We start from the raw sequence: 16,193 nt of genomic DNA, 5'->3' as shown, positions 1-16,193 counted from the left end.
GCAATCGCCCTACAATGTCCAGAAGACACTGTCTCCTGAGGTTACCCATTGCCTCCAATATGAAGTCTTTATGTACTGTCTAGACAGGTCATAGGCCTTAGAGGGGAACCTACTGCCATTCTTCAGCTAAGGAAACACTGAAACAATTCTAAAGGACCCATTGCTATGCCCGCAGATCATTGCTTGCCTCTCAAAAGAGTAGGTTCTTCTTGAAGTAGATGGTCATTATCACACAGACCCATGACTGATCAAGGTACAGAGACTAAGAGAGTACAGAGTATCCAGCTCTAAATTGGACATGTATATCACATCCCTTGCCCCCAAGGTTTAGGGATCGTTATAGAAATAATATCCTTTTTAAGTAAAATTATCTAAAAATGTCACCAGAGTCACCAAGCATTGCAGGAAACATAGATTAAAAGTTCTGATTATGAACACTAAAATGAATATATACTTAAAACATCACAAACTAAAGCAAAAATGTAAGAACAACATAAAATACTGAAGTACATTAAATAAAAGTCTCAGTATGTTTAAACATACACACAGTAAAAGGACTTTCAATCAAGATTGGGGGTATGGGGGGAATGGACATAGAACACACATCGAAAACTAAGAAGTAGCATACATGACCAGTAGACAATAAGTATGCTCACATTCACTAATCATTCCAAGAAAACGCATGTGGGTTATAGCAACTTCATTTGCTTCTCAATACAGAAAAGATGGAGAAACCATTACAAGATCTTTGAATTTGTGTAGAGAATTTGACTCAAAACCTTATGTCCACCCTTGATCTCTGGAGTTGTGCATGCTTTGGCCTTGTTCAATGTGTTTCTACTAACTTTGGACCAGGCAGGATGTACACTTGGGTTGCTCCAGGCTATTTATAGGATTACAGCCTGCACGGTCCAGGAAATTCAATTCACCAACATGCTCCTTGTCTGTTTCACTTATAACCCCCATGGCTCCTCCATGCAAACTTAGAAAAGCTCCAAGATGTTGTGAATGGGTACAACTACTGAGTGAATGGGCACTGTTTTGACTGAGTGAATGGGTGCTGTTGACTGAGTGAATGGGTACTGCTGACTGAATGAATGGGTATACTGCTGACTGAGTGGGTATTGCTGACTGAGTGAATGGGTACTGCTGACTGAGTGAATGGGTGCTGTTGACTGAGTGAATGGGTACTACTGACTGAGTGAATGGGTACTGCTGACTGAGTGAATGGGTACTGCTGACTGAATGAATGGGTACTGCTGACTGAGTGGGTATTGCTGACTGAGTGAATGGGTACTGCTGACTGAGTGAATGGGTACTGCTGACTGAGTGAATGGGTACTGCTGACTGAGTGAATGGGCACTGTAGACCGAGCACTGCCTGGACTAGTGCTGCCCTATTAGATTCCCCATATAAGTTCTGACAGAGCAGTTTGCCTCATTCCTTTTTCAGGTTGAGAAGTGAAAGCTTAAAGATCATGCCCATGTTTGAGGTGCTAATATGTCAGATCTTGGTTTTGCATCCTGGCAGGATGATGCCTTAAGCCCCAGGAAGGATGGCAAAGCATAATCCCAGTTGACCTGTTTTCAACCCCTAGTTCCCAACACCAGTAAGAACATTTAATGAAACAAAGTCCAAACTAGAGATGACTCGGTATGACTTCAAAATGCCTCTGATCAGAAAGAGTGCAGCAGGGCTTGGCAGATAAGGCAGGAGCTCTCCTCCCCGGCAAAGGCCCCCCTGCCTCTCAGTGCACACAACTGCAATGCTCTTCGACTGGGAAGTAGAGGCTTGCATGCTTGCTTCACTCTGGCTCTTGGGACTAGAACCAGACAACAGTGCGAGTACCGAGGGATCTGGCCAGTTTCAGACATAAAGATGGAGAAGGTGTGTTATCACGTAGTTGATGGAAACCTACCCCAAGATGCCAGCTCTTGAGGCATGTGTGACAGAAGCCACACTCTGCTAACCCCAGGTCTGTGTGACTTGGTCCTGATGTCCCTCAGTTCCAGACAAAGGGAACAATGCTGAGATCAACAAGCAGTTCTTCCTCCTTATCCAGCTCCTCCTGGAGCAGATAACCCAGACTACACACAGAGAGTGAATATAATGCATATAAACAGAAGAGAGATAAATGTAAACTCAAATGTAATGACTCCATCTTTAATTGCCATTTTTCCTGATGCTCAGCAATAAAATGCATATCCATTGAGTAGCGAGAGAGAAAATCATACTGACCGTAGAATGTCCTAGTTCGAACTTTTTTTATTTCTCTGCTTTGCCACAAAATAAACATCTTTATCTTGACAATATTTTTGTTTGATATAGCTGAAGCGTCCTAACACCAAAGGCGGCTCTCGAATGTAATAATAAATAACCACAAGTCCAGGGAATAATTAAGTACAAAAAAAAAAAGTATCCAAGTCTGTGTTCACATCAGCGAAAGGATGCAATTAAAGTAAGTGATCGCTATAATTAGCCACACATAACTGTATTTCAGCAAATGAGCAAACATAATTATTTCTGGGAAACAGAGGTAGCACGCAGATCCTGGCACTCCAAAGAAATCATTTCCTAGAAAATAGTGCTATTTCTGCCTCATCCAGAACTTTAAATTATTTTAAATATTTACTTGCTTCTGGTGCTTTCTTTAGAATGGACATTGACTATACCCTGGGCATGGGCATGATAAATCCGCAACAAAATTGATCCCCCGGGGCTGGAGAGATGGCTCAGTGGCTTAAAACACTTGCTGCTCTTCCAGAGGACCCTAGCTGAGTTCCCAGGTTCCACACTGAGAGGCTCACAGCTTGTGAATAGGTAGTGTTGACCAAACACTAACTTTGGGGTTAGGCCCATCTACTAGGTTCCCTGTAAAAGTCCTGGCATAGTCTTGCATCACGCTTTTTAATAGGAGAAAATTGGAAGGTGAAAGGTTAAGGACCTTTGTCCTATGTTTGGATATTATTGCATCGGGTTTGGAGTTTGAACCCGGGCAGTATGACACTATGCTAAAGGGTGTGGTGTTCCAGAATATCTGATGTCATCTTCTGGCCTCCCTGGGTACTTTCACACATGTGGTATCCCCATCCCCCAACCCCACTTACAAGATAAAACAAAATAAAATCGAATAAAATCTTGTTCTTCTCTCGAGGTTCTGTGGTAATAAGCAAGCCACAGGCTACATGTGTGGAAATGGCTCTGTAACACTGAGGACTGGATTTTTCTGGCTCTCTACCTAGCAATTAGTGGTTCATTTGCAAGTAGTAGTGTTTCTTCAATGGGCACATGCTTATTGAGACTCTAACACACAGGTCCTGGAACTGCATTGATATGAGAAAATACCATGGGCCAGGAAGTCATGGTGCTTGTAAAAATTCATCAGCTTCCACCAGTCAATCTGCCTTGAGAGATTTGAGTCACCTTGATTGAATCTACCTACGACCATTTCCTAAGTTGTAACTTTTATGTTTTGATGATTTTTTAAAAACAAAACAGATGAAATATTTGGTTAAAGAGTTACCTTGCTTCCTCCTTCTCTAATGTATTTGTTGTTTGATCTGCAGGACTGTGACTACTCAAAGTCAAGCACATGGGGCGCTCCCTGGAAGCCCAAGTCCTCCCCAAGACAGCTCTGCTTCTGGTGAGGGACTCAGCCTTCTCTCTCCTGGGATCTCCTTACTGGGATGTTTTAGAAGACCCTTAGCAGATCCAAAATAATCCCCGTTTGTTGTATTAACTCTCAAAATTGGGAGAAGGGAGAGTAACTCCTCACATGACAATAGATAATGAGACATCTGCTCACTAGTTTGGAGAGTGCTAAATTTATTTTAAGCTTTATGGATTATGAATTAAGTGTACAGAGCATCTGTTCTCAGTGCTTGTATTGACACTGCTCATGTCTGGGTTATACAGGAAGAGTTTGCTGGGCTCTATAACAAACCAAGTTGGGCCGATGCCTGGATGCTTTCACAAGGGCTGGGAAACTAGCACACGTTTCTATGGTTAATCACCACCTCTTTCTCCAGAACCCCACCACCTTTCCCACTGAGCTGGGTGCATGCCCCCATCATTTCCTCCAATCCCATGTGGTTTTCTGTAGAGACTACCTGCCTATTGCCCACCTAAACAACTCTCTGGTCAAATTCAACATCACCCTGTATGGGCTTTGCTGTGATGTGTGTTCCATTTTCTGTTGGGCAGTCAAGTTCCCATTCAGATGGAATTTCTGCTTTTATTCACTTCCTCTAAGGCACGTGTCTCTCTGCGCTGACCTTTTAAGCTCTTATGAGTAAACTGTGACTGCCAATTCAGTTCTGTCTCTGATTTTTCCATCTGAGTTTTGTGCTCATAGGTCTTATAAGTCTTCATTGTGTGCTGTGTCTTTTGGTTTGTGATCATATTAACCGGCCTAGTCTTTTATTGTCCTTTGGAACAGATTTACATAGGTTTTCCCCAGGAGCCTAAGGATGTTATGGCCTCAGCCCAACTTGGAGATTCAGAGGAGCCTTAGCTAACCCATGGTCCTGGTTCTAGTACAACTGATTCTGTGATGGCTACATCTCAGTTCCACCCCCCTCAGTGGCCTTAGTGAATCCTGGACTTAGTCTGCTATCAGAGAATTAGGCTTTTCCAGTGTTCCCAAGGTCCCCAGGAGGAGAGCCTAAGATTTAGGCTGCCTTGCTGGGCTAGTGTGGCTGTCATGGTTGCTTTTGACATCAGCGTGAATGGATGTAGCATCACTTAGGATGGTGATTCTATTAAGGCTTAAGAGAGGAAGGATGACATACCCTGAATGTGGGTGACACTCTGTTCTGGAGCTAAATAAGAAGGAAAAATTATTAAGCCAGCCAAGGACCAGCAGACATCTCTCCCTCTCATCCTGGCTGCTGTAACAATGGAACCAGCCACCTCACCTCCCACTACCAATGGCTTCCATGGCATGGTGGGCTGTATCTTCTCCAACCGTAAGCTGCCATAAAGTCTTCTCTCCTTAGTCAGGCTTTCATGGAAGCAAAGGAAACAATAAAGAGAATTGTGGCCTCTGGTCCCTAACTCAGCCTTTGACTATTAGCTCTCTGGCCACCTTTTTCAGAGTAAGCAGAGATGCCTCATAGGGCTCTTCTGGGCACCCTCAGGAAAGAAGAGCTGGATTTTCCCATCAGTCACTACTAAATCCATATCAGGGAAAACATCTGTTTGCATAGACCCGGATGTAGCAGCCCAGCTGGTTTCTAAGTGATAGTCACCTGATAACCTAAAGCCAGTCTGCCCTCTGAAGGCCCTCAGTATGACGTCCTCTCACATTCTTAGCTGTGTGAAAACATTTAATTCTACAACGTTGGTTGGACATTCATGTTCTCCCCAGCACAAGAAGCACCTTCTGCTGCTTCCTGCAGAGCGGCATCCCACCAAACCTCCGAAAGGTCATCATACTGAGAGTGAGTTACTCTCTTCTGCCTGAGCGGTAGGATGCTGACAGTGATGCCCAAGGCAGAGCTTTGCAGCTTACATTCTATCTCCAGCTATTAAACTTACTTTTTTTTTTACATTTTAGAGAGTTATTTACTTATTTTCTGTATATGAGCACCCTGTAGCTGTCCTCAGACATACCAGAAGAAGGCATCTGATCCCATTAGAGATGGTTGTAAGCCACCATGTAGTTGCTGGGAATTTAATTCAGGACCTCTGAAAGAGCAGTCAGTGCTCTTAACGACTGAGCCATCTCTCCGGCCCAAGCCTACTTCATTTTTAACTGTTAAATATACTCTTCCTCCAAAGTACATGTGGCTTAAAACTTTGGCCTGCTGGCTCTTGCATTTAGAGAGGCTCACCATTGGTGACAGGATTTCCATTTTCAGCCGTCACATCGCTAGACAGGGAACTGGAGAGTTGAGTCCCATGGTTGTTGGCGTTTCTGTCTTGAGTCTCTGAAGCCATTTCTGATGAACTGGGTTCATCCCGGCTACTCAGGTTCATGTTAGTTTCAAAACCTAAAATAAATTTTAGAAAGTTTATTCTTATCTGATAAGATGTACTTCAAATCTGAGTAAAACACTGGAAGAGACTAATTAAACATTAATCATGCTTAAAACAAATGCCCCAAAATCCTTAGTGAAATCTGTAGCCTAGGTAGCAGTCAACAGAAGTTGTCATGGTACCCTTAAATACAAGCCTGGGAAAGCAACTTGTAATTTGCTATTTCTAAATAACCTAGTCCAAGTTTCTGGTTTGTATCCAAGAGTTGGTTATAATGTTTCCCATGCTGAACAGGTAATGAATTTTTTTTTTGTGCCCAATCTATTTACATTTGGTGTAACAAGCTTATAGCTCTGAAAAAAAATGCATGTTGAACAAGACTGCAAAACCTGTATTGTCTGTTACAATTATAGAAACTAAACTTCAAACGCACTAAGATACATTTTCTACACTACAAAGAGAATTCTTAGGGGGGCACCGTAATGTTTCTCACCAAGGGGCCTGAGATGTATGAAAACAGAAGCCATTGTTCAGTCCTAAGGGGGAAAGGGGCGCTTTGAAAGCTGTGTAGAGTCAATCAAGCGAGATTTGACAAGCACAAGAGCATAGGACGGTGTGGCTCTTCACAGACTCCTGTGTCTGCTGCCAGTGTGGCTCCGTATTGCATTTCTCCACATCACCTGACACCTGACTCAGTTTCCCTCTGATGCATGCAGGTGCACCCAGCATGAATTCTTGCTTTCCTAGGATCCCCAGTGCTCCTATAACCCTCAGGAAATGCTTCAATCTACCTCTGAGTGTGCTGTGAGTTTTTCTCTCTTGTCAGTGCTTAGCGAATCCTAACTGTCCTCGAAGTGGAGCCTTTCTAAGGTTTGATGCTAACACAGTATTAAATAAGGGATGATATCTTAGTCAGGGTTTCTATTCCTGCACAAACATCATGACCAAGAAGCAAGTTGAGGGGGAAAGGGTTTATTCAGCTTACACTTCCATACTGCTGTTCATCACCAAGGACGTCAGGACTGGAACTCAAGCAGGTCAGGAAGCAGGAGCTGACACAGAGGCCATGGAGGGATGTTCTTTACTGGCTTGCTCAGCCTGCTCTCTTAAGACTACCAGCCCAGAGATGGTCCCACCCACAACGGGCCTTTCCCCCTTGATCACTAATTGAGAAAATGCCTTACAGTTGGATCTCATGGAGGCATTTCCTCAACTGAAGCTTCTTTCTCTGTGGTAACTCCAGCTGTGTCAAGTTGACACAAAACTAGCCAGTTCAGATGATAAATATAATTTGCAATATTATACTTTGTTTATAGCAGAGTTGGGCACGGTCACCTTTGACCCCACTAACTCAGACCCCAAGAAACAGAGGTGCTAGCCTTGCTTTATAGGAAGTGAGTTTGGAGTCCTAGGGATACATAAACACATAACAGACCTCAAATACACATAGTCATTTGGGGTAGACATTTTTACTCCCCCAAACATGGCAAAATGACTTCATACTTCAAACCTTGACCGGTTAAGGCCACTTGGAGCAAAAAGAACACACAGCCAGAGGCATTATGCATATTGTAAACTAACTTCAAAACACCTTTCAAAGCCCCAGTAACAAAGCAGTGTGGACTAACACAGAAACAGATGCAGAGAACAAGGAGACAGAACAAGAGTCCAGAAATAAAGCGCACGCCCACCCATAGCCAGCTGAATGTCTGCATAATCACCAGGAATCCCACTATGAACAGGACGGCGACTCTGATGATGGTGCTGGCCAAGTTGGGGGCCACAGGCTCCCACTTCTCACCAGTTAAAAACCAACTTGTAATGATTTATTAAATTCTTCCCCGTGGTGCATGAGAGATGAAGGTATGAAATCACTAGAGGAGAAAGAGGAATGCTTTAGGACATTATCATGGGTGGGAGAGGGTACAATGAGACCACCAGAGCACAAGAAACACAGCCAAACAGTCAAATAGGATTATAGCAAACTGATAAGCCTGCACGTAGCAAAGGAGACAGCAAAGCAACCAGTGGTAGACTGGGAGAAAGTCGTTCACAAGCCATACATCTGAGGAAGAATTAAAACACAGAATATGCAAGGAACTCCCCCCCACCACGCCAAAAAAAATCAATTACAAAAGTAACTGGACTCAAAACAGACAGTAGACCTGGACACCTGTCAAGAGAGACACAGAATAAGAACAAACATGAACAAGAACATACATGAAAACATGCTGAGTACCACCAGTCACCACAGAAACAAATGAAACCAGTGCCAACTTCACTGAGAAGAATGAATGATGTAGGAAAGACAGAAGACGGGGACTCACGCGTGTGTGCACACACAGAACCCTTGCTTACTAGGATGTAAATTGGTATATCTATTACACATAGTATGGAACTCATGTGATCCAACAACCTCCCCATGGGTAAGTACCCACATATATAAATCAGCATGTCAAAGAGACACCCAAATGTACATATTCTCTGGGCTGTTGTTAGTAATACCACTCTATAGAATCAACCTAAGTATCTACCAACAGCTGTGTGGTTAAAGAAAATTAAGTATATATACATGAAGGAATGCTATCAGGCAATACAAAACATAAACTTTGGTCACTTGTGGCAATGTGGGTAGAACTGATTGTTAATGTACCAAGCCAGGGGCAGATTTCAGTCATTTGCAGAATCTAAAGATGTCAATCTTATAGGCGTTGAGAGGAGAGTGATGGTTACCTAGAGCCGAAGAGCATATGAGTTAAGAGAGAGAGGAGAGATTGGCCCGTGGGATAATAGTTTCAGTTAGGAAACAGTAGTTCTGATGTGTGGTCACTTAGCAGGGCAACTAGAGACAATGATAACGTAGTATGCATTTCAAAAAGCTACGAAAAAAGAATTTTTAGCCATAAATAAATATAACCCGTTTGAGGAGATGTGTGTAATCGGACTTTAAAATCTCAGGATGTGTTGTATCCTATCGAAGTATCACTTGGAACCCTATAAGTACCTGCATGTGCTTATCTCTATCAGATAAGACAAACAATTAAAAAGGATCACAGTTTCAAACACCAAGCAGAGGGACTTATCCCCAATGAGCCACAAGGGGAGGCCAACTCTGTGGTATTACAGACACAAGCACAAACACCACAGTGGTCTTTGTGGAGTCAGTCAGCATCCACAGGGACATTGACACAAGCCAGGCTGATTTTCTTGTGTGGGCTCCTTACAGTGGCCAGTGTTACAGCTAAGGAAACAGCTGCTCAGTTTGGCCAAGTCTTAGAACTCCTGTATGCCGACAAAACAGGTTCAGCTTCAGAGCTCTCTTAAGACAGGGCTATGTATCCATGCGCCTGTAGGTATGTCGTGCTATTGTTTTCATTCTTTTGTCCAGTTACTGTCTGCTTGCCTATGCTGTACCAGACCTTCTAGGTGCTAGAGATTGTAAATGAGACCACATAGTCTTGTAGGTTGAAGCTCACCTCCTGGAAAGAGGGCTGGATGACCAGCCAACAGGCAAACCTACCCAAAGACCGACCAAGCACTTGCAGGAATGCAGCCCTGACTGAGTGAAAAACCTGAGGGGCAGAACAGCCGCTGGGTCAAGCTGTATCCTCACAGGAGGTATTTCAGCTAAGAGAAAAAAAAAAGCAGAGGGAAGATGCAGGTACAGAGATAAACTTTATAACACTTACAGATCTTGCAGCAAAAATGGACTAGCCTTTCCCAGGAACCATATAGTGCTTGTCCAGATGAGCTATGAACATAGAAGCAAAGGAGTGATAAGTGGGGACATTGGTGAGGAGAGAGGCCTGCCACTCATGTCCCAGAGGCAGCCCAGAAAGGAATGGAGGCCTTACAATTAGGGGAACGGGACAGCCCCCAGGTGCAGGAAAGGTTAAGTGAACAGAGGCCAGCAGAATCTGGCTCTATCTAATGGTCAAAGAGACAATCTTCCAGGGCTTGTAGATTCTTCCCACTCAGCTATTGATGCTAGCCATCATGATAGCCCAATTCTGTCACACAGACACATTGACACCATAGTCTAAACCTTCATTTTTGTTATTAAGGTTTTAAAGTATCCCCCTGCTTCCACTCCGCAGGTTCAGCTGGAGTCCCCATGTGCTCAGACACTTGTCACTTGGGTTAGATTGCAACCCTTGCATTGCCTGCTGGTTTTGTTTTATCGTAAAAAACGCAGATCTATTTTAGGGTAACTGTGGACAGAAAGGGGAGTTTCTGGTGTTCCTTAGTGCCAGGCATCCAGATGAAGGGTCAGCAGTGTAGCTGGACAGACGCTTCTGCAACGATCTAAGAGTCTGAGAATCTTGGTCGCTCTTGTTGTCAAGGCTAGGCAGTACATTAATCCTCCTACAAGCATGTTCCCCTAGTGGGCACCCATGCAGGCCCAGATCCGAGGGTTCCACTGTGCACCCAGTCCTGCGCCCTCTTACCCTGTTGATGGCCTTTCCTCATAAGCTCATTTGCAGGTGGAAAGGCTGAGGCGGCTTTGGTCCTTGACCTTATTTCTGATGTCCCATGGTGATGAACCAGAACCTAGCCCAAAATATGACACTGTAATAGAGGAAATTCCTCACCACAGACCTGCTGTTCTCATCAGGGTGATTGTGTTTTCATCCATACTAACCATGGACCTGTGGCTTATGAGTAACATGCCAGTGTCTGCTCAAAAACAACCTTACTCACACCCAGAGAAGTGAAGGTGTCTATGCCTTAACTTGTTGACATTTAGATTCGAGCACTCTGCATATTTTTCTCCACTGCACAAGCAGTGGGCTGGTATAGGACCAGACCCTGCATTCCTTGCTAAAGGCATTGCCCTTGCTTTGTACTTAGGCACCGACAGGATCACAGCAGAAACAAGTCCCCAGTTCTGTGGCCTTAGGTCTGTAGAGTTCTCCAACAGTGTACGAAGATGCACACTTGGTAGAGAAGCAGAGGACTTGCCTGGGGCTGCGTCCTCAAGCCTGTTCATGCCTCAGTGCTGGAGGAAGGGCAAGAAAAGTTCCGAAGGGGGAGATTGGAGAGTCTTGATGACTAAGCAGAAGGAGAGGCGAGCAAGGAAAGTGCTGTGTCAGAGTTAAAGTTTTCCTGAGACATGTCTGGGGCCGTGCCTTGTTTGGTGCGTGCGTGTGCGTGTGTGATTCATCCTGTCTTTCTGTCGGGTGCTGGTAACACCTGATGGTTTGAATACCTGCGGTGTTTGAGCCCTCACTGAAGAGGGTACGGGTTCAGAAGCAATGAATCACACCAGGATGTGACTCAAAAATAAGGGCAAGCTTTATGCTTGGCTCTGTATGCATTGACTTTTGACCTAGTCCAGGGAGTTCTAGCAAATTCTTCAACATTAACACAAAATTCTGTTGTCTTCTACTTGCTCTTAAATAAAGTGTCTTCTTTGGGACACTTTGGGTGTATATTAAAAGTATATCTAGGGGGATACTCAGAAGTGTCTGAATTCTTCTTAGTTGGCCATCACAGCTGGGGCTGGGGAGCTGGGGCTGGCCTCTGGTAGGTAGAGATGCAACAAAACCTCTTAAGGTACCCAGAAAGACTGGCTGCAGACCATGGGTTATCTGGTCTAGAATGGAGCCCAAAGTCCTGCTCTGAAATAAGGTCATTTCCCCGAGTGTTCTCCCCCCCCCCCTTTCTAGGTTCATTTGAATTAAGATGCAAATGTCTCCCAGCATGGAAAGGATCCTCCAAGACTCTGTTAGCCCCAGATTTTGTCCTTGCAAGCTTTAACCTCTTCCTTGCATTCTTACCACCAGAGATTATAGGCTTCAGGGAAAGGGAAAGCTCTGACCTCATTCATGACTCCATGCCCACCAGGAAGGCCTTCCAGGTGACCGCCGCAGGCTTGTCCCTAGTCCTTCTCTAGGCCTGGCACACCCCTTCTCTTCAGCTTGCTTGTGTTCTGCCTCCCTCCTCTTGTACATCCGTATCTCTAATTCAAATACATCTTCTGATACGTTTACAGGAGTTACATGCCTAGCATGTAGAGGGAACTCAATAAATCATGGCAGAATGAAAGATAAATATAGACAGTGTTGTGCAAGCTATAATCCCAGCATTCAGGAGGCTGAGGCAGGAGACTCACTGAATGTTTGAGACCAGCCCTGGCTGTCGAGTGAATATTATGTTTGCTAGGGTTCCATAGCAAGATGTTGTAATGTCAGGGAAAAAAAAAAACATAAAAAAAAAAAGAAGAAGAAAAGAAAAGGAGACTAAGGAGCACTGACAACAGGGCCTCCTTTCCAAGCACCACCAACATCTCCCACGGTGGTAAACTCCACTGTGTTTTCAGAAAGAATTCCTAGCAAGCCCTAGTGGTAGCATGGTGCAGGTGATGGCTGGAAGCTGGCAGGTGGGAAAGGGCTGAGCATCGGTGGCAGCGGCATGCCTTTGGGTCCCACATCTGTTTATTGCAAATTACAAGATAAGGACAATATTCCACTGCACACTGGCTGTTTCCTCTTATTCAGAGCTTTCTACTGCAGCCCAGCATTCTATAGGAGGAGGAGCTGCTGGATGTTCGCAGTCAATGCCCAGCCTGGTTCTATAGTTTCTGTCATTAGAATAGTCAGTACACACAGCCTATAAATATTGAGTGTTTATTTTTAAATATTACCTTATGTTACTTTATAATCTCTTGCTTTCGGGGCACTGGAGTCAGTTTGATGGGGACTGGCATTCTTCACCTGAGCTACATGTGACTCTGGAATCTTGGTGGCTGGGATGGCTCATATCTCTGAGCTACAGTGGCAGGTCCTAAATGCCTTCCTTACAAGGGTGTCATTTCTCAGACTTCCAGAAGGAGCAGGTGACTCCTCCAGATCAACGGCCTCCAGGATATCCTTGAGGCTTCTATTAGTCAGGAGCCTGAGGCTTGCAGCAGAGAGCCCCCAAAGGCTCACTCTTAAGATCCACAGGAGAACCTGGAGGGTGGGAAAGTGCAGGGGACAGCATCCCCTGCACCTCTGCATGGGATGCAGAAAGAATGGGAGGGACCTGAGGGACAGAAGCCAGATCTGCTGCAGCATTGGGGGTGGGGGTGGGGGTGGGGGAGGGCGATCTGCTGTATTTGGTTCATCTCCAGCCTGGCTTCCTCCAAATGCCTTGTGCGGAGCTGAAGGATAAATATTCACCTGGCAAAAGCTCATGATCTTGGAGGTGATGCCATAAATAGAAAAGCCGTCAGGGTTTAGACTGCTGCCCTGCAGAAGGGCTGGGCAGTGGGGGGAGGGGCAGGGCAATGAGCGCCCTCAGTAAGGAGAAGTCTGGAGGAGGCAATGCTGGAAGACTCTGGACCTGCACGGGGGCCTGGGAAGGGGTTGGAAGGGGGGCACTAGCACACACCTGGGCGGGGGGGGGGGGAACACTAGCACACACCGGGGGGGGGGGACGCTAGCACACACGGGGGGGGGGCACTAGCACACATCCAAGGATAGACGTGGGCGGCTGTCCTCGGAACAGAAGTGCTCATTATAAAGCCCCTAGGCAAGGAGAATTTCTCCCAGGAAGGGTGCTTCTTAAGAGCCAGTGTGGAAGGTGAAGGCAGTGAGGGACAAGTAGGGTGAACTTACAGAGAGGAAGGAGCAGCCTGGGGTCAGGGAATGACTCGAATTGGCAAGGAGTGGGGCTGGACTAGCCAAGAGTCTCAGTTCAGTCAAGGATAACAGACACCACACCGGACAGGCAGTGGAGTGTTTCTTTAAGAGAAAAGATTTTATATATATATATATCCTCTGCTAGTTACCTTCTTTACCTGAGATAACCTCAGCTCATGTTTTGGAATAACATGAGCTGGGATCAGGTTTTCAGTAACGCTGGAAGGAACCAAACTGGAGCTGTCTACAGGACTTAAGGCTGAGAGTGCTATGCGAGGTAGAAAATCCATAAGGATGCGGCTCAGACTCATTACTCCCACTGGCTACGACTCCTGGGCAACACAACAGGAAAATCCGTCTTGGGAAGGCCACTAGACTACTGTGGAAAGGCACAGCACTTGCCCTTTGCCGCTTGTCATCAAGGAAAACTGAAAATACAGAGGGCGGGCCTGGCCCCTCCTCTACCCTCCCAAGCTCTCGCTTTTAGGATCCAGGAATTACAGCTCAGCCCTGGTAACAAATGCACACAGATGGTATATGCTAAGACCTGGACAGACCTTCTTTGACCTGAAACTGGCAGTGAGTTTATGTCAGGCTAAGTTTAGCCTGTGTTGCATGGGGCAGCCTCCCTTTGACTTCTGATATGGCTAATTCTCCCGTAGCTCTGCAGAAGACGATCACTCACATAATCCAACGGTGCAGCATTTGCATATCAGGAGCATATACATGTGAGTTTAATTCCCATATAGCAATACACACATGAAGCAAAATCCCAACAAATAAGGAGAGGGCCATCTGTGTCAGCTGTGGAGCACTGGGTGTTTATTTTTTTAAGAGGTTGGCCTTTGCTCTTTGTAAAGCCCACTACAAGCCTAATCCTTCAGAACCCTAGATCTTATTTTTCTTCTTCTCTCTTTTATGACCTCATGGGGACAAGGACTCTTTTAGAACACAGAACTTACTGGGACCCATTGTTCCTGAGCCTACAGACTTCTCCACCTTCAGGTTCCCTAAGGGGGGCACACACCTGTGTTTTCTTCAGTCTAGGCTCTCACCAGTCTGCCCTTCCTGTCTCCAGCTGCAGCCTATGGACTGTAGCAAGTTTTCTTTTGGCACGGCCCAAGCTTTTGCCTCGTGTTCTTTCAGAAAGACAGAACTAGTGGAAAGAGTTCTGTAAATACATCAGCTTCCTGGAAGCTCTGACTAGGAGATCTCCCACTTGGAGATACTCAAGAGAGAGGGACAGAGCATCCTTTGAAGGGGAGGAGTGTGTAATGACAAGAAGGCAGCAGGCAGGCCTGGAGTCTGCTCTGTGTAGCATAATTCTAATCCACCACAAGCATATAGGAGGACCAGGGCAGAAGTGTGTTGAAAGAAGTTTCAGCAATGCTGGTGATGGGGGATCCAGGAACCCAGCATCTGTCTGTGTGGCAGCTGGACCAATCAGCACTAGGTGGACTGGAGGTACCTCTGTGAGAATGTAATATTTCAGAAACTCAAAAGCACAACCCTGCAGCCCCTGGGAATTATCAGTGTGGACAAAGCTGAATGGTGCTCTATCGTCTCAGCTCTAAGAAGTCTAGGCAGGGTAGCTAGCCAATACAATATGAACTCAATGATGCTTTGTAGTCTTTATCTCTGTGTGTGTGTGTGTGTGTGTGTGTGTGTGTGTGTGTGTGTGTGTGTGGTCTTTTGTCTTTAGTTTCTATATATATTGGTTTATGTTTTGTGTGTGTGTGTGATTTTTTTAAAGAGTCAGGGCATAGAGTTAGGTGGGTAGGGAGGATCTGGGAGGAGTTGGAGGAAAAATAAGTAATCAAAGTAACACAGGTGCCCCGAGTTGGGCTTTGCAGCTCCATTCCCATGATGCCCCTGCTCTCAGGAAGGGGACTCTTCTAGCTTGCTCGCCTCTCCAGCAGCAAAGACAAGGTTACCTTCGCAGCGGGTTGGGTTGGGTTGGGTGGAAGAGGAATGTTTGCTTGTCCCCACTCATAGCTCCTGCCACCCACTCTCTGCCAAGCGTGGAGAGATGCATTCCGGGAGGAAACACCAACAGAGGACACAGACTGGTTATCTCCAACAACATATGTGCCCAGCCAGGGAAGAAGGCAGGAATGGCAAAGCTAGGGAGTGACTGTCAGTGTAAACAGGGCTCTCACACCCAGAAAATGCACAGAAAATTAAGTCCTGCCAACTTCCCTTTAAATTTAACTATCTCTTTTTTTTGGTCCTGTTTATTCAAAATATGCCACAAAGGATGGAGGGGGGCGGGAATCCTTGAACCCAGAACCAGCTGTCAGGAGCTATCATTAACTGTGATCTTCTAGGCGGTATGGTCTCTCTGATAGAGCTGCTAGGCTCTCATACCCTCAATAGCAGGTGGACTGCGGATTCAGAAGCCACAAGACGGTGCACAGAGGCAGTATGGTGGCCAACAGCCCTTCAGGCAAACAGTGCTGCTCACTTGAAGGGGAAAGCAAGGGGAAAGGCCAGAGCCCTCAACCTTCAGGTGCAAGGCTGTCACACCTGGTCTAGACGGAAAGCGAGTAATACAAGTCCTCTGGCAGAGCCACCCAGGCCAGGAAGAAG

General features: G+C 45.6%; 1 protein-coding gene across 4 annotated transcripts in view; it reads right to left on the bottom strand.

Moving 5' to 3' along the window:
* Positions 1-16,193, bottom strand: part of Myo16 (myosin XVI) — a 480,832-nt gene that overhangs the window by 33,967 nt on the left and 430,672 nt on the right. For all 4 annotated transcript variants that reach the window (NM_001319151.1, XM_006508779.3, XM_006508780.4 and 1 more), the window contains exon 33: positions 5,835-5,993. In NM_001319151.1, the coding sequence (NP_001306080.1) occupies positions 5,835-5,993 (159 nt within the window). The remainder of the gene's footprint in view (positions 1-5,834; positions 5,994-16,193) is intronic.

The sequence above is a fragment of the Mus musculus genome, chromosome 8 (genome assembly GCF_000001635.26).
Source record: "Mus musculus strain C57BL/6J chromosome 8, GRCm38.p6 C57BL/6J".
Lineage (NCBI taxonomy): Eukaryota > Metazoa > Chordata > Mammalia > Rodentia > Muridae > Mus > Mus musculus.
Note: the sequence above shows the minus strand (reverse complement) of the source record. Positions and strands in the feature narration are given on the sequence as shown.